Source organism: Muntiacus reevesi, chromosome 19, assembly GCF_963930625.1.
Source record: "Muntiacus reevesi chromosome 19, mMunRee1.1, whole genome shotgun sequence".
Taxonomy (NCBI): domain Eukaryota; kingdom Metazoa; phylum Chordata; class Mammalia; order Artiodactyla; family Cervidae; genus Muntiacus; species Muntiacus reevesi.
In genome coordinates, this window is record NC_089267.1 from 38,252,308 (window position 1) to 38,271,970 (window position 19,663).

A 19,663-nucleotide genomic window follows, 5' to 3' on the forward strand; every position below is an offset into this window, starting at 1 on the left:
CCCTTACCCGCCTCCTGAGAAACCTGCATGCAGGGTCAAGAAGCAACAGAACTGGATATGGAACAACAGACTGGTTCCAAGGTGGGAAAGGAGTACATCAAGGCTGTATAGTATCACCCTGCTTATTTGACTTATATGCAGAGTACATCATGCAAAATGCTGGGCTGGATGAAGCACAAGCTGGAATCAAGATTGCTGGGAGAAATATCAATAACCTCAGATACACAGGTGACACCAGCCTTATGGCAGAAAGCAAAGTGGAACTAAAGAACCTCTTGATGAAGGTGAAAGAGTAGAGTGAAAAAACTGGCTTAAAACTCAACATTCAAAAAACTAAAAAGATCATGGTATCTGGTCCCGTCACTTCATGGCAAATAGACAGGGAAACAATGGAAACAGTAACAGAGTTTATTTTCTTGAGCTACAAAAATCACTGTGGACAGTGACTGCCGCCATGAAATTAAACAATGCTTGCTCCTTGGAAGAAATGCCATGACAAACTTTGACAGAGTGTTAAAAAGCAGAGACATCACTCTACCAACAAAGCTGCATGTAGGCAAAGCTATAGTTTTTCCAGTAAGTCATGTATGGATGTGAGAGTTGGACCATAAAGAAAGCTGAGTGCTGAAGAATTGATGCTTTTGAACTGTGGTGCTAGAGAGGCTCTTGGAGTCCCTTGGACAGCAAGGAGATCAAACCAGTCAATCTTAAAGGGAATCAACCCTGAATATTCATGCTGAACCTGGAATTTCACTACTCTGGCCACCTGATATAAAGAGCTGACTCGCTGGAAGAGTCCCTGATGCTGGGAAAGACAGGGTAGGAGGAGGAGGGGGCAACAGAGGAAGAGAGGGTTGGATGGCATCACCGACTTGATGGACATGAGTTTGAGCAAACTCTGGGAGATAGTGAAGGACAGGGAAGCCTGGGGTGCTGCCGTCCATGGGGTCACAAGGAGCTGCACACAACTCAGCAACTGAACTGATGGGCTGGCAGAATTTACAAGGACAGTAGAGCTGTAAATAACACCTGCTGTCACTAAATATCCTGAAGGTGATCAAAACAAAATTCAACATGTCCCACTTTCAAGGAGCCAATTTCAACAAGTCAATTTTATTACCAACCTTAAAAAAAAAAAAAAAAAAGAAAGCACTCATGAAATGGGTGAACAAAATCACCAGTCGAAAGAGACACGCAAATCAAAACTGCAACAAGGGCATATCTCGCCACAGTATGAACGAGCATCACCAGTGAGTCTTCAAACAACACACGGTGGAGGGCCTGGAGAAAACGAAAGAAAGCCCCAAGGTGCTGGCGGGATGAAACTGCAAGCAGCCCCTAAACAGAGCCGTATGCAGGTGCCCGAAAGGAAAACTAAGCTCCTTGTGAACCAGCAGTCAATGCCTAAGAGAATATCCAGGCAAAATCAGAATTCAAAAACAGATACGTACCCAAATATGCAGTGCACTACCAGTCACAACAGCTAAGATCTGCAAACTGTCTGTCCACATGAATGCATAAAGTGGAACGGCGACACGTCCAGCCGGAACATGATTCAGTCATGACACAGAATGAAATAATACCAACTAGAGCAACCCACATGGACCTAGTTCTGACCACCCAGAGGGTTAGTGGCTAAGAAGAGAGTGACAGCATTACAGGTGGAACCTAAAAATTAATACCAAGAAACCAACGGACCAAAGAGAAGCAGACTCACAAGGCTAGAAAATAAAATTATCGTGGTAATAGGGAAAAGACTTGGGGAAGGGATAAACAAGAAAGTTGGGATTAACAAATAGAAACAATTTCATATAAAACACATAACCAACAAGGACGTACAAATAACAAGGGAGGCATAACCGGCATTCTGTTGTAACCTCTATGAGAAAATAATTTGAAAATCAATAGACATATGTACATTTGCAAACGTAACAGACTGAGTACGCTACTTGCCTGGAGAATCCTCATGGACAGAGAAGCCTCGTGGGCTGCAGTCTGTGGGCTTGCAAAGAATTGCACACGACTCAGCAACTAACCCCAGCACAACATATACAACGGTGTATATCGTGTTTCTGCAAGCAAAACTATAAATTAAACTGACAAAAAAAAAAAAAAAAAGAAGTGACAAGACACAAGCTTTGGGTTTTCAGTTTAATTTCCAACCCCAAACCAGGGCGTCCGCGGAGGCGCTGCTTGCCAGAGTACCTTGCGTCGGTACTGGGGAAATGCTGCCGCCTCGTGGACATTTCCAGCAACAGCAACGTTGAAACAAGGAGAAGGGAATGGCTAACCACTCCAGTCTTTGTGGAGAATTCCACGGATGGAGGAGCCTGGCAGGCCCCAGTCTATGAGTCAGAAAGAGTCGAACAGGGCTTAGCAATTCACACACACACTCTCAGGAAACTGGGCTTCCCCGGTGGCTCAGATGGTAAAGAACTGGCCTGCATGGCAGGACACCCTGTTTCTGCACTTGGGTCAGGAAGATCCCCTGGAGAAGGGAATGGCTATCCACGCCAATATTTTTGCCCGAATTATTCCATCATCAGAGGAGTCTGGCAGGCTACAGTACACGGGGTCTCACAGGATGCAACGCAACTAAGAGACTCACACTTTCACTTTAAGAGGACTAACATGTTCACAAGGGTGGCTGGGCTGTGAGATAGCAGTCCTCAGGAACTGTCCGGGGTAAGTATTCTAAAAATACTTTTTCTTTTTTTTTTTTTTTAATACAAAGGGCTGAATTTCATCAAGAAAATATCAACAGGTAGATACCTCTCGCACTACTTTTTAAAAAAGCACATGAAATGATGCACAAAATCACAAATTATTAGAGATGTGGAAATCAAAATTACAACGAGGGATCACTTTGCAGGAGTCAAAATGGCCTTCATCAAAATGTCCACACACAATAAATGCTAGAGTGGGGGTGGAGAAAGGAGACCTTCTCAGATGCCCGTGGTATACAAACGGTTACAGCCATAAAACAGAACAAAAGGGAACCGTCTTTAAAAGGTTAAACAGAGCTACCAGTCCCATCCTAACAGGATATTCAAAGACAACCAGAATTTTAAAAGTAATTGGTACCCAAATGTGCGCTACAGCTGCACGTACAACAGCCAAGAGCTAGAAGGAAATAAAATGTCCAAGGCCAGTTGAATGCTAAAGAAGTGGTAATATGTCCATGATGGCATATTACTCAGTAATGAAAAAGAATGAGACAATACCAACTTCTAGGCACCAATACACATGGGCCTGGTTGTAATCATACTGTGTGATGACAGTCAACAACAAAAAAAAGACAAATGTCACTTATCTGTGGAATCTGAAAACTGATGCCCCTGAACCAACTGAAAAAGAGAAACAGATTCACAAAATTTGAAAACAAAATCATTGTTCCCCAAAGGGAAACATGGGGGGACAAATCAGCAGGTGGGATTAACAAATCCACAACAATACATTTAGAACAGGTAGTAACCAGGACCTGTTGAAGAGGGAGGGAGGCATACACAAGATTCTGTAGTAACCCATATTATAAAGAAAAAAGCTGAGGATAAATAGATACATATAAAACTGAAAAATATTCTTGACACATCCAAAAAAACAATACATTTTAAAACAACTTTCTATATTAGAAAATAAAAATTAGATTAGTAAAATTAACACACTACGTCATGAGACACAAGCTTAGGGGTGTCTGTGCTGGCACCTTCCGCACTAATTTACAGGCGAGGAACACCACTTCCATCAAGGCTCTGCTTTCTGTGCTAACTAGAGCCAAGCATGAAGAAATCCTGCCGCCTTGGTGGCCGTTTTCCAAAATAGCAATTTCATAACTCAATGCTTATGGACATGCAATATTCACAAGGACTATAGGGCTGTAATAGATAATTTCTGCCAATAAATGTTCTGAAGTAGGCAATCAAAAAAAAAAACACATCAACACCTCAACATTGACTTTCAAGGAGCCAATTACAACAGGAAGTCCATTTTATTATCATTGTTCAGGGGAAAAAAGAGCACATAAAATGGTGCACAAACTCAGCAGTTCTTAGAGACATGCAAACTCAAAACTACAACGCGGGCTCACATCACCAGAGTCTGAGTGGCCGTCATCGATACGTCTTCAAAGAATCCATGGTGGAGAGGGCCTGGAAAGGAAGCCTCCGAAGGTGCAGGAGGGGTGGAATGGGTGCACTCTCGTTAGAGAAGAGTGTGCAGGTGCCTTTAAAGGAAAGCTAGAGCTACCTATGATCCACAGTCCATGCCTACGAGAATACCCCAGGAGAGCCAGAATCCAAAAAGAAACACGCCTCCAGAGCTGCACTTCAGCACCATTACAAAAGCCAAGACCTGGAAGCCAACGAAGTTTCCACTGAGAGCTGAGTGCGTTAAAGAGGAAGCGGCGCAGGCCCACAATGGAGCGGGACTCAGCCCTGAGACAGAAGGAAGTAATGCCAGCTGCGGGGGCCCACAGGGACCGAGTTCTAAGCATAGACAGACGCTACTCGGGAAAAAGACGGACATCACTTACAAAAATTAATACTGGGAACCCAACCGACCAAAGACTCCCAACAGTCGAAAATAAAATTATCATTAATCAAGGGGAAAGATGTGGGGAAGGGATAAAAAAGGCAATCGGGAATAACAATAGAAACTACTACATGTAAAACATATAATCAACAAGAACTTAAAAATACCAGGGAAAGTCTACGCAACACTCTGTAAGAATCTCTATGCGAGAATAGTTGGAAGCTCAATAGATATATGTATATGTGCAAATGTAAGAGATTCTGTACACATATAACACATAGAACGCCATAAATCACTGTAAATCAAAACAAAACTAGACAGTAAACTAAAAAACAAAAAGTAGCAATGAGACCCCAGCTTTGAGGTACTGCTTCTGGCACATTCCAATTCAGTATACCACCGTAAACCACGATTTCCACTGAGGCTTCCAAGAGGAAGCTTCTGGCACATTCCAATTCAGTATACCACTGTAAACACGATTTCCAAGAGGATGCACAGTTGGTCTTCGAAGAAATGCCCCACTTTGTGGCCGTTTTTCCACAACAACTTGAAAACTGTTGCTTAGGGGACAAATATTCAATAAGGATGGCTGGACTGCCAGTTATCTGTCCTCAAAAAATTTTCAGGAGGTAAGTATTCTAAAAGAAATCTTTACCAAGGGCAGAATGTCATCAAGACAATATGAACAGGCAGCTACTACTGACATCAGTTTTTAAAAGCATATGATGCACAAAATCACCAACTCCTGGGGACATGCAAATCAAGATTACAATGAGGGATCACCTCCAGGTGGTCAGAGCGGCCATCAACAAGCTATTTTACAAATGATCAATGCTAGTGTTGGTGGAGAAAAGGGGGCCTTCTTATGTTGCTAGTGGTATGTAAATGGTAACAGCCACAATACAGGACGATGAAACTGTAAATGTGGACCTATCGTGTATTTCACCAGTCCCGGTCCTAACAAGGTATTTGAAGACAACCAGAACTCTAAAGGGATCTGGCAATGTGCACTCCAGTATCACAGCAAATAGCCAAGACCCGGAACAACTAAATATCCAGAGACAGGTAACTGAATAAACAAGTGCAGTGGCATGTATCTCATCAAGAAAAAAAATGACAGGACCAACTGCAGCAAAATACATGGAGCTTGCTGTAATCATACTGAGCGACATCAACTGGGAAAAAGACAAATGTCACTTCTCGGTGGAATCTGAAAATTCATGCCCATAAACCAACCGACAATACAACAAAATTAGTTACCAGAGGAAAAGGCGAGGGAAGGCGCCAATTAGCAGGTTGGGATTAGCAAATCCACAATAATATATATAAAATAGAATAAAATAATACATAAAATACTGCATATAAAATAAAAAACCCAAAAATACCTGCTGTAGGGCAAGAGAGGTCTATTCTATACTCTGTAATAATCTAAATGAGAAAATAACACAAAGAAGAATAGGTACATATAGAGCTGAAAAATTCTCTACACCTACCAAAAACACTTTTTGAAACAATTCACTAAATTTAAAAATTAATTTAAAAAAACAACAAGTATTGAGACACAATTTATGGGGGTTTCTGCTGGCACCCTCCACACTAATTTACATCCAAAGAACACCACTTTCACCAGGCTGGGCTCTCTGTTGTAACTAGAGTTGGGCATGAAGAAATCATGCCTTCTTGTATCCATTTCCCCAGAGGGCAACTTTAAAAATCAATGCTTCTGTGGGCATACAACATTCACAAGGAATGCATGGCTATAAAGTGACACCCGCTGTCACTAAATGTCCTGAAGAAGGGAATCAAAAAAGAAAACTCAATACATGGTCCACTTTAAAAGAGCCAATTTCAACAAGCCAATTTTATTATCACCGTTTAAATAAAAAAAGAGCACATGAAATGGTGCACAAATTTGCCAGTTTTCAAGAATCATGCAAATCCAAACTGCAATGAGGGTTCAACTCTTTCCAGTCTGAATGGGCATCATCAATAAGTCTTCAAAGAATACTGGTGGAGAGGGCCTTGGACAAAAGCAGAGCCTAGAAGGTGATAATGAGATGAAACTGGTAGAAGTCTTGACACAGAACAGGATGCAGGTGCCTTTAAAGGAAAACATGAGAAACCTATGATCCAGAAGTCCCATGCCTAAGGGAATATCCGCAGAAGATTCGAGAAAGGAACATGCATCCTAACCTGCACTGCATCACCAGTTATAACAGCAAAGGCCTGGAGGCAAACAAAGTGTCCATTGAGAATGAATGCATAGAGACAGTTGTACAGGTCCTCCATGGTACATGACTCACCCATTAAACACAGTGAAAAAACAACAATTACAGCAACCTACATGGAATTAGTTCTAACCATACTCAGATGGGTAATTAAAAAAAAAGCCGTATTACACGTTATCAATTATAGGTGGATTCTGAAAGCAACCAAGAAAACAACTGACCAAGAGAAACAGTCACAAAATAGAAAATACAATTACCATTAAGAAAGGAGAAAGATGTGGGCAAGGGGTGAATTAGGAAGCTGTAGGAACAAATAGAAATCATTACATATAAAAAACATAAGGAAGTTTGGATTAACAACTAGAAACTATTGCATATAAAATATATAATCAACAAGGACCTAGGTATACCAAGGGAGGTCAACTCAACATTCTGTAATAACATCTATGGAAAATAATTTGAAGGTCAATAGGTATAAGCATATGGGTAAATATAAAATTTTCTGTACACATCCGACATTGTGCATCATTGTTATGCCCCAAAAAACATAAACACTGAATTAAAAGAAGAAGTCACAAGACACAGGTTTTGGGGTGCTGCTCCTGGCACACTTCATTCTATTTTCCAACTTCAAACCACCACGTCCACGGAGGCTCTGGTTGCCAAGTACACAAAGTGGGCTCGGGAAAATGCTGCCGCCGTGTGGTCATATCCTGCAACAGCAACTTGAAAATTTTAAACATAAGAGAAGGCAATGGCTGGCTACACACACCAGTATTCTTCCCTGGAGAATTTCATGCACAGAGGAGCCTGGCGGGCTACAGTCCATGTGTTGCAAAGAGTCGGACAGGACAGAAACTAACATATACACAGGACGCTGGGCTTCCTCGGTGGCTCACACGGCCAGGAATCTGTCTGCAGTGTGGCAGACTCGGGGTCCACACCTGGATCAGGAAGATCCCATGGAGAAGGGAATGGCTACCCACTACAGTATTCTTGCCTGGAGAATTCCATGGACAGGGGAGCCTGGCAGGCCACAGTCCACGGGATGGCAAGGAGTCAGACAGAACTGAGCAGCTAACACCTTCGCTTTAGGTGGAGAAAAGAGGACACTCTCAAATGCCTGTGATATATAAACTTAACAGCCACAGATGTAACAATAGGGAACTGACTTTAAAAGGTAAAAACAGAGCTACCATCGACTTCGGAGTCCAATCCTAATAGGAGATTTGGAAACAACCAGATTTTGAAACATGCACCCAGACGTGCACTTACAATAGTCACCTGCTTGGAGCAACTAAAACGTCCAAGGACAGAAGAATGCTAAAGAAGAAGGGGGACATGTCCATGACGGCATACTCATCAGTCATGAAAAAGAATGAGGATGAACAGATACATGATGTGTATGGCTGAGTCCCTTCTCTGTACACCCGAAACTGTCACAAATTGTTAATCGGCTATACCCCAATACAAAATGATTTCGGGGTTAAAAATATAAATCAAAATGTTAATAAAATAAAAAATAAAATTAGATGCTCAGTTTGAATGCTTGAAAAAAGATAAAGAATGAGACAGTGTCTACTATAGCAACATCCATGGACTTAAGTGTAATCATACTGAGTGATGTCAGTCAAAAAATCAACAACTATCACTTATCTGTGGAATCTGAAAATTGATGCCCATGAACCACCTGATGATAGAAAAACAGATGCACAAAAAAACAAAATCACTGTCACCAGAAGGGAAATGTGAGACGAGGAATTAGCAGGTGGGATTAACCAATCCACAGTAATGCATACAAAGTAGGTAGTCAACAAGGACCTGCTGCTAAGCAAGGGAGGTCTACAGAACATTCAGTAGGAACCTATATGAAAAAAGAACCCAAACATACATATATATATAAAACAGAAAAACATTCTCTACACTTAACAACCAACTCAACATTTTAAAACAACTTTCTCCTTTAAAAAGTAAAAATTAAACTAATAAAAAAACAGTAATTAATGAGACATGAGCTTAGGGGTGTTTGTGCTGGCACGTTCCACACTAATTTACACCCCAGGAACACCACTACCACTAAAGCTCAGCTTTCTGCAGTAACTAGAGTTGGCCAAAGAATTGATGCTTTTAAACTGTGGTGTTGGAGAAGACTCTTGAGAGCCCCTTGGACAGCAAGGAGATCAAACAGTCAATCCTAAATGAAATCAGTCCTGAATATTCATTGAAAGAACTGATGCTGAAGCTCCAATACTTTGGCAACCTGATGCAAAGAACTGACTCTGGAAAAGACCCTAATGCTGGGAAAGACTGAAGGCAGGAAGAGAAGCGGATGAGAGGATGAGATAGTTGGATGGCATCACCGACTCTATGGACGTGAGTTTGAGCAAGCTCTGGGAGTTGGCGATGGACAAGGAAGCCTAGTGTGCTGCAGTCCACTGGGTCTCAAAGAGTCGGACACGACTGAGTGACTGACTGAACTGAACAGAGAAGTATTTCTAACCATACTCAGAGAGCCAACTCAAAAAAAAAAAAAAAAAAAAAAGACACATCACATGATATCACTCAAAGGTAGATTCTAAAAATTAACCAAGAAAAACAACTGACCAAAGAGAAACAGTCACAAAATAAAATCATTAAGAAAGTGGAAACACATGGGGAAGGGGTAAACTAGGAAGTTAGTTTAACAAATAGAAACCATTGCGTGTAAAATACATAAGGATGTTTAGATTAACAAATAAAAATTATTACATATAAAATATATAATCAACAAGGACCTAGGTATATCAAGGGAGATCAACCCAGCATTCTGTGATAATCTCTATGGAAAATAATTTGAAGATCAACAGACATGTGTGTATGTGTAAATATAACAGTTTTGTACACACCCAGCCTTGCACATTACTGTGACACCCAATAAAACCTAAACACTGAATTAGAAAAGAAAGAAGTGACAAAGCACAACTTTTGGGGTGTTGTTTCTGGCACATTTCAGTCTAATTGCCAACCCCAAATTACGATGTCCACTGAGGCTCTGTTTGCCGGAGAACTGAGCTGGCGGTTGGAAAATGCTGCCGCCTGGTGGCTATATTCTGCAACAGCAACTTGAAAATTGTTACGGAGAAGGGAATGGTTAGACAATCCAGTGTTTTGACCTAGAGAATTCCATAGACAGTGAAGCCTGGCAGGTTTGAGTCAATGGGTCACAAAGAGTCGGACACAACTGAGCAACTAACACACACAGGAAACTGGGTTTCCCTGGTGTCTCAAACTGTGAAGGAATGGGCCTGCAAAGCGGGAAAGCCGGTTTCCATACCTGGGTCAGGAAGATCCCATGGAGAAGGGGAAGTGCTACACACTCCAATATTCTAGCCTGGAGAATTCCATGGACAGAGGAGCCTGGAGGGCTACAGTCCATGGGATTACAAAGAATCGAACACAACTAAGCGATTAACACTTTCACTTTATGAGGACTAACATTCACAAGGATGACGACTAACGATACGAGTCCTCAAAACTTGTCTAGGGTAAGTATTCTAAAAAAAAAATTTTTTTTTTTTTACAAAGGGCTATATTTCATAAGACAATATCACAAGGTAGATACTACTCACATGGTTTTTTTTAAAAGCACATGAAATGATGCACAAAGTCACAAATTATTAGAGACTGGGAAATTAAAGCTACAATGAGGAATCACTTTGCAGCAGTCAAAACTGCCGTCATCAAAATGTCCACAAACAATAAATGCTAGAGTGGGGGTGAAGAAAATGCCAGTGGCATATAAATGGTAATAACCACAAGACAGAACAATAGGGAACTGTCTTTAAAAGGTTGATACATGGCAAAAACCATCACAGTATTGTAAAGTAATTATCCTCCCATTACAACAAACTAATTTTTTTTTAAAGGTGAAAACAGAGCTACCATAGATCTGAGAGCCCGATCCTAACAGGATATTCAAACAGAACCAGAATTCTAAAAGAAACTGGCACCCAAATCTGCACTATAGCAGCACTTACAATAGCCAAAGTAATAGTTATTAGTAATAACTAAATTAATTTAATAAACAGTAAGTAATGAGACACAAGATTAGGGGTGTTTGTGCTGGCACGTTCCACACTAATTTACACCCAGAAACACCATGGCCTCTATGGCTCTGCTTTCTGTGGTAATTAGTTGGGCATGAAGAAATCCTGCTGCACTGTGGCTCTTTTCCAAGATAGAAAGTTTAAAATCAATGCTTATGGGCATGCAATAGTCACAAGAATTGCAGAGTTGCAAATGATAACCTTCTGCCAATAAATGTCCCGAAGTAGGTAATCCAAAAGTGTTCAACACCTGGTTGACTTTCAGGGAGCTAACTACAAGTCAATTTTATTATCGCCATTTAGTTAAAGAAAAGAACACATGAAATGGCGCACAAATTCACCTCTTCTTAGAGACACGCAAATCAGAACTACCATGAGGTCTGACAATGCCAAAGCCTGAATGGCCATCATCAATAAGTCTTCAAAGAATCCATAGTGGAGAGGGCCTGGAGAAAAGGAAAACCTCCTAAGATGCAAGTGGGATGAAACTGGGTGCACTCCCTTCAGAGAAGTATGCAGCTGCTTTTTAAGGAAAACTGGAGCTACCTATAAGATCCACAGTCCCATGCCTATGAGAAAATCCAGGGAAAAACAGAATTCAAAAAGGAACATGCATCCAAAGCTGTACTGCATCACCAGTTACAAGGCCAAAGACCTGGAAGCCAACCAAGTTTCCAGCAAGAGATGAATGAGTTAAGAAGTGGTACATGTCCACGATGGAACGAGACTCAGCCATGAAACAGAAGGAAACAATACCAATTGCAGGAACCCACATGGACCTAGTTCTAAGCATACTGAGAGATGTTACTCAGAAAAAACAGGTATCATATATCACTTAAAGGTAAAATGTAAAAATTAATACCCATTAACTAACTGACAAAGACAAACTCACAACGCTCAAAAATAAAATCATCATTACACAAGAGGAAAGATGTTGGGAAGGAATAAATGAGGAAACTGGGATTAACGAACAAAAACTATTACACATAAAATACATAATCAACAAGGACTTGAGTATACCAAGAGAAGCCTACTCAACATTCTGTAATAATCTCTATGAGAGAAGAATTTGAAGATCAAGCAATATATGTATATGTGCAAATGTAAAAGATTCTATACACACAGAACACCGTACACAACTGTTACTTAAAGAAAAACTATACGTCAAACTAGAAAAAAAAGGAAACAAGATCCAAGCTTTGGGGTGTTGCTTCTGGCACAATCCAGTCCAATATACAACCCTAAACCACGACTTCCACCGAGGCTGTTTGCTAAAGGAGGCGGAGTTGGGCTTCGAAGAAATGCTGCCGCCTTGTGGCCGTTTGACGCAAAAACAACTGGAAAACTTGCTTAGGGGACAAGATTCAAAAGGACGGCTGGGCTGCACGATGCCCGTCCTCAAAATTTTCAGTAAGTATTCTAAAAGAAATCTTTACAAAGGGCAAAGTGTCACCAAGACAATATGAAAAGGCAGATACTACTGACACTAATTTTGTAAAACTCACATGAAATGTACAAAGTCACAAGTTATTAGAGACATGCAAATCAAAATTACAATGAGGGATCATCTTCCGGCGTTCAGAATGGCCATCACCAAAATGTCTACAAACAATAAACGCTAGAGTAGGGGTGGAGAAAAGGGGATCCTCTTAGACTGCTAAGTAAGTAAGTAAGTGTTAGTCACTCAGTTGTGCCTGATTCTCTGTGACCCTATGGACTGTAGCCTGCCAGTCTCCTCTGTCCATGGGATTCTCCAGGAGTATGTGAACGATAATGGTACAATACAGAACTATGAAACTGTAAAAACAGAGCTACCATATATTTCAATAGTCCCACTCCTAACAGGATATTCATAGACAACGAGAATTCTTAAAAAAAACGAACAAAAAAAACTTGCACCCAAATGTACCCTACAGTACTACTTCCAATAGCCAAGACCTTGAAGCAAGAGAAATGTCCAAGGACAGATGAATATATTAAGAGTGGTACATGTCCACAATGGCGTATTACTCAGTCATGAAAAAGAAAGAATGAGCCAGTTCCTATCAAAGCAACATGCATGAAAGTAGTTGTCATCATAACGAGTGATGTAAGTCAGAAAAAAAAGACAAATATCTACATATTGGTGGAATCTGAACATTGACGCCCATGAACCAACTGACAAAAGAGAAACAGAGTCTCCAAATTAGAATACAAAATTATGGTCACCAGAAGGGAAAGGTGAGGGAAGGTATCAATTGGGAGGTTGGGATTAACAAATCTACAATAATACATATAAAACAGGTAATCAACAAGGACCCATTGTATAGCAAGGGAGTTCTACTCAACACCCTGTTGCAACCTATTTGAGTAAAGAATCCATATGTTGAACTAAAAAAGATTCTGTACACCTATAATAAACACAGCATATTAAATCAACTTCATTGCAGTAAAACATAAAAATTAAGGTGAATTTTAAAAAAGAAGTAGTGAGATCCACTGTACCTGATGTGATGAGAAAAACACTACTTTGAGTTGTTCCTAGGCATTTTTCAGTATTCTTCCCTGATCATACCAACAGTGTGGATGTTCAGACAAACGAGTGAGCTGAGGAGTCCTGCCATAAATTCCTGGTTTGCTTTTCCCAGAGCACCTTTTAAAACACCCACTTAGAGGTAAGCCCTCAATAAGTTAGTGACCTCCACTCCAACCACCTTAAACGTACTAGTGTGTCTGCTACCCTGCCTTCTATCTCCTGTCTGCCTGTGAACTGAGACAGAGGACAGCCCTTCCCCTGGTTCATATTGCTTCCCTGGCCTACACCTCTGACACATGTCAGTAATAGACAACAGTCTAGATGTGGTAACATTCTAAGTCAATATTGTTAAAGGATAAACAAAGCTGTGGAGTATGTGTACAATGGATGAGTACTCAATAAGAAGAAGAAACTACTAATACAACATGGACGAACATCAAAGACATGACGCCAAGCAAAAGACACTAGACTCGAGAGTATGTACTGTACAATTCTATTCATATAAAATCCTTTAACGGGCATATCTAATCTAACACTTAAAAAACAGAATATTAATTGCCAGGAAGGGAAGGGGGTAGGTGACTGGATATGGACAGAAGGGAATTTTCTGTGACAACACAGGGGTGTGGTTATACATGTATGCTTCTGTCCAAATTCTATAGCTTAGATTTGCGCATTCAATTTATGTAAATTTTAGAGAAAAAGAACCATATAAAATAATATGTGGTGGGTGGGAAGTGGAACAAGTTATAGGTAACAGAGGATGACAGAACATTGGTAATTTTGGAACTGGGTGATGGCTAGATGGGAGTTTATTATTCTGTTTATTATTCTGTCTACTTTGTATTTTCTTGAATTTTCCATAATAAAGTTGAAAACAAAAAGCCAAAGACATTATCCACAAGCCCTATGTTTATCTGATTCATCTGAAATATAATTACTCTAACTGCTGTAAAAAATTTCTAGTCATTTACTCTCAATTTATATATGCAATTTGCTGCCATCCAGTTACACACTATCTACTCCTGGTACCAGTTACCAGCCCACACCATTCAATGTCCTAACCTCTCTTTGCCTCATTTTTTCCTTCACCAAATAATAATAGTAATAGCAACAATATTTGCATCAGAAGTTTTATGAGGATTAAATAATGAACTATGTAGAGTGTTTTGACCAGTGCCTGGACTATATAACTCTTTCAAGAGTACTAGCTATTATTCTCATTAATATAACCTACCACCATTTTTAAAAATTTCTTGGATCTATTTAGTTGCCAGTAACTAAATGGCAACTTAAGGAATGCAGAGTTTCCTCTCCTCAGAATGGGACCCACTGAAGTTTCTGAGCAGAAAAGCCCTATAATATGAATTTTGCTTTAGAAAGAACATTCACGTATCAGCCAGTTATCAGGCATGCTCGGTTTAATGGGCTGAAATTGATGTGTTTTAAACGTGGTATGTATGTTTCTAACTAGGGACGTCGATCAGCATTTGTACAGAAAGCAGAAGCTTTTGTTTCAAAATGATACTTCTCTGTGGCTCTCCTCAGGGGACAATTGAAGATATCTGCATACACAGTACATTAGGTAAGTTCATCTTCTGGTCTGGATCTAATCAGGAGAAGCTGTCACCAAAATTAACTAAGGGTCAACATTGTTTCTACATTAATGATGACCTCAGGCAGACAAGCTATTACGACCCTATTATAACCAAGAAAGTGTTAGGATAAGTACCTTCTGATACTCTCCTAATAGGGACAGCCTACGTTCGACTGATGTTGCCTAAATTTTAGGGAACTAGCAACCTAAAAACGAGTCTGCTTTTTCTACGAGTAACTATTTTCATGGCGATTTGACGAAATAAAATGTGTTGGAAAAGCCAAGGGAAAAGCAAAACAACGTTACCCAAACAAATCGACTGTCTTTAAAGAAAATACATTTTTCCTTCTTTTCAAATCAAGAGAAAGACGTCAGCAAGTACAGCGCACGTAATTAACATCAATCTCAGCAATGCTATGCCATGATCAAAAATACTCTCCAGACCTCTACCTGTGCTGCAACCAGTAACTGCAGAACTCTTACGCCTTTCTGCAAGTTGAAAAGAACTCGGTAACTCGTATAAAGCTCCATTAACAGTTTCTGAGATACCACGAACACCTGTTGCCCGTGTGCTCCGACCGTGGCTTTTTAAGTGGAAATGTTCGCATGCAAAAGCAGCAGCGCCCCGGGTGCGCTTACAAGGCGAAGACCACCCCCAGCCCCAGCCCCAGCCCCGGACACACTCCCCTCCGCGGGGATGAGGGAAGAGAAAATGGGGGACAAGGGGGAGAATGCGGTCTCTGCCCCACACCCACTCGGCCGCCATCCTCCCGCCGGCGCCCCACGGCGCGGGGTACTCACAGCTCTAGTCTCGTACAAGACCAGCTTCTGAACCGAGCTGATGATGGGGGCAGCAGCCGCGGGCATGGCTCGAGCTAGTATGGGGGCCCCCACGGCAGGGCACCAGGCCGCGGCCCAAACTGCGGCAGCCTCTGGGCTGCCCCTGAACGATTCGAAGAGGAGACGCTTTAGAAGCTGGACGCCAGGTTCAGCCCGGAGAAACACTGCCTGAACGCTAATTTATAAGGGATTAGCTAACACGGTTCAGGTGTTTCCGGATCCCTACGCCCCGCCTCCAGGCAAGCCCCGCCCCAGACGCGTGGGGGCGGGGCTGGAGGATTTACCAAGGAGAGGCGGGCTAGCTTTCCCGAACCTGCGTGCTGCGGGGGGAGGAAGCAAAGAGCGCCATATTTGATACTGGCAGGAGGAACCGTGGGAGGGGAAGAGCGTTGCCGGTTTAGTTGAATTTCTCGCTTCTGTGGTCCTTCTCTTTGGAAAAGTGGATAATTTGGGACTGGATTGCTTCTTTTGAAGCGGTTCTCCGAGTTGCCGACAGATTCATTCCCAAGTTGGTCTGTTTTCCCTGCCTACTTCCACTTCACTGTCTGTTTTTCCCTCCCATCTCTTTTTTGTCTATTTTTACCCTTAGGAGACTCAACAGAATTCATACTATCCTGAGGGTGTGTGGTTCAGATAATTTAATCACCCAAAGTTGGTTTCCAACTTTGCCACATATTTGTTTGTACATAAGTTTAACCATCCCTAAATTCTAAAAGTGAATTAATTGCGGAGTATAACGTAGTGCGATGTAGCAGTGGCTTTGGAGTTCTGCGTTAAAATAAGATTTCTTTCTTTTGATGTATGTGGACATAGACAATGCATGTACCCTGCTTGATCATCACCTTCCATATTTGTGAAAAGGAGTGTATTATAATTATGAATACAACATTGGGTACAAAAGTGAATATTTAATAAAAAGAGAAAATAAGTCAGTAAATCATAGACCCTCATCCATAGGTCCCGCCCCCCAAGAGGCGTTGCGCTCTTCTCGGCCTTGGGTTCCCTCGGCAACCGCTCTACAGATCCCTAGGCAACCGCTCAACAGACAGTCCCCGGAGGCGGCTGCGGGCAACCGGTGGGGTCTGCCGGGGTCTGCTAAGGCCAGGTAAGTAGGGGTCGGAATTCACCGCTCAGATGCTTGTTGTCGCATGAATGGAATCCCGCCTGCGGGGACGCCAAACCAGTGCCTTTTCTTGCAAAACTAAACTTTGGGATCTCCATAAATCCCGCTTTTTAAACCCACTTCCCTTTTCAGGGGATAATGTCTTCATTCCGCAAATATTTACTGAGCACCTACTGTGAGGTGTTAGATGTACTGGAATGGCAGCTAACCTAGCCTAGGTAGAAGTGCTAGGTTTCCCAGGAGATGGGCCCCCTGTTAATCGCAGAACTCACTGCGAGAGGATTTTCCAACTGCTAAATGTGTTCCCTTCAGCTGCTCAGTCGTGTCCGACTCTTTGCAACCCCATGGACTGCAACACGCCAGACTTCCCTGTCCATCACCAACTCACAGAGCTTGCTCAAACTCATGTCCATGGTGATGCCATCCAATCATCTCGTCTTCCCTCATCCCCTTCTCCTGCCTTCAATCTTTCCCAGCATCAGGGTCTTTTCCAATGAGTCAGTTCTTTGCATCAGGTGGACAAAGTATTGGAGCTTCTGTTTCAGCATCAGTCCTTCCAATGAATATGCAGTACTGATTTCCTTTAGGATTGACAGTTATGATCTCCTTGCAGTCCAAGGGACTCAACAGTCTTCTCCAACCACCACAGTTCAAAAGCATCAATACTTCAGCGCTCAGCTTTCTTTATGGTCCAACTTTCACATCCATACATGACTACTGGAAAAACCCCTGTCTAGCTCTAACTAGACAGACCTTTGTTGGCAAAGTAATGTCTCTGCTTTTAATATGCTGTTTAAGTTTATAATAGCTTTTCTTCCAAGGAGCAAGTGTCTTTTAATTTCAGGGCTGCAGTCACCATCCGCAGTAATTTTGGAGCCCAAAAAATAAAGTCTGTCACTGTTTCCATTGTTTCCCCATCTATTTGCCATGAAGTGATGGGACCGGATGCCATGTTCTTACTTTTCTGAATGTAATTTGGATCTTCTTGCAGTCCAAGGGTCTTCTCCAACACCACAGTTCAAAAGCATCAATTCTTTTGCGCTCAGCTTTCTTCACCATCCAACTCTCACATCCATACATTACTACTGGAAATGGTCCAATATTATGTCATGATCTGTCTGGTTTTTGCAGAAACTCAAGACTACAGAATTAAACAGGACTGTGCATCTTTTAAGGGCTTCTCTGGAGTCTCAGTGGTAAAGAATTCGCTTGCCAATGCAGGAGATACAACTTTGATCCCTGGGTTGGGAAGATCCCCTGAAGAAGGAAATGACAACCCACTCTAGTGTTCTTGCCTGGGAAATCTCATGAACAGGGGAACCTGGAGGGCTACAGTCCATGGGGTCACAAAAGAGTCAGACACGACTAAGCGACTACAACAACATGCTGCTGCTGCTGCTGCTAAGTCACTTCAGTCATATCCGACTCTTCGTGACCCCATGGACTACAGCCTACCAGGCTCCTCTGTCCATGGGGTTTTCCAGGCAAGAGTACTGGAGTGGGTTGCCATTGCCTTCTCTGATACAACAACATGATGCATCTTTTAAACAGTTTGGGGGTAGCACTCTTCCATTTCATTCAGAATGATTTACTATTGTTTATCTTGGCCAGAAGCTAAGGAGTGGGTATGCAGTTTCAGGAGTTTCCCCTTGCCCTTTTCTACACAGTGGCCCTTACTCTACAGTTAGGGAACCCCAGTGAAGGTTTTACCAGCTGCAGTCCCTGTTATGCACTCAAGAACCATGAAAATAACCACTGAGTGATCCTGCGAACACTTTGGATGCACTGTAAGATAGATTTGAGCCAAGGCCCCATTTATCACTGGTTCTCCATTTGCCCGCATTCTCACAGGAGGCTATGATGGTATTTTGGATCTGCTGGTGTTGATGTCAGCTCAGATCCTGTGTCCTATAGCTTGTGAAAGAGGAGAATATTCCTATATCCAGAGTGTCTGTTTCTCTGGTTAATAGTTGTAGGTTCTCTTGGAGAAGGGATGGGGAATCCCTATTATCAGTACTTGTTATGGAGTTTGTAGGCTCCGTCCTTGAGGGCTCCTTGCCTTCCCTTTGGTAAATTGGCTCTGGAATCATGAACAAGGAATCATGATTTCCACTATGGCTACTGACATCAGCCTTTGGTTCATTTGCTCTGTGTCATTTTAGATATGTAAGGTAATCAACATTTTCATTGACTGTGTATCTGTCTCACCCCTAGAAAGTCCATGTTTATCAACACTGCCACAGATCTCTGAGAGTCCTGTTTGTTCCCATTTGGGGCTTGCTGCCAGTATAGTAATTATACCTACTTTGTTTCTGACAGTCAATTGCTACCACCTGGCCTCTGCTCTTCCAGACCCTGTCAGCCCCTTTGACACATGAGAAACCAGTATCATAGCAGCCTCTCCCTTACCTTAAATCCTGGCCCCCAAAAGGACAGCCACCTCGGAGCTTCTTCATGATGACAGCGTCCCCTAGCAGCTCATTCTTTAACGTCATAATGAGAAGAGTATACTCTGGCCATCCCAAAGAGTAGCGTTGGCTCATGGTTCTCTGGCCTAACATAAAAAATCTATTTAACATGTCACTTCCATGAGTATTGAACACCTTTCTCCATGCCCTGCTAAGGCAGTCTGGCATTTTCACCTCGTTCACTATAGTCTATTGGTTTTTTCCAAGCATCAGGTCACCTTACCAGCAGTGAAAATTAGGACTTGCTCTGGGTGTCCTAGCTAGGATGTTAAACTAT

General features: G+C 41.9%; 1 protein-coding gene across 2 annotated transcripts in view; it reads right to left on the minus strand.

Moving 5' to 3' along the window:
• The window catches only part of FIG4 (FIG4 phosphoinositide 5-phosphatase), a 158,612-nt gene extending 142,590 nt beyond the window's left edge, over positions 1 to 16,022 (minus strand). For both annotated transcript variants that reach the window (XM_065911332.1, XM_065911331.1), the window contains exon 1: positions 15,757 to 16,022. In XM_065911332.1, the coding sequence (XP_065767404.1) occupies positions 15,757 to 15,822 (66 nt within the window). In that variant the 5' untranslated portion in view covers positions 15,823 to 16,022. The remainder of the gene's footprint in view (positions 1 to 15,756) is intronic.
• Positions 16,023 to 19,663: the final 3,641 nt, after the last annotated feature.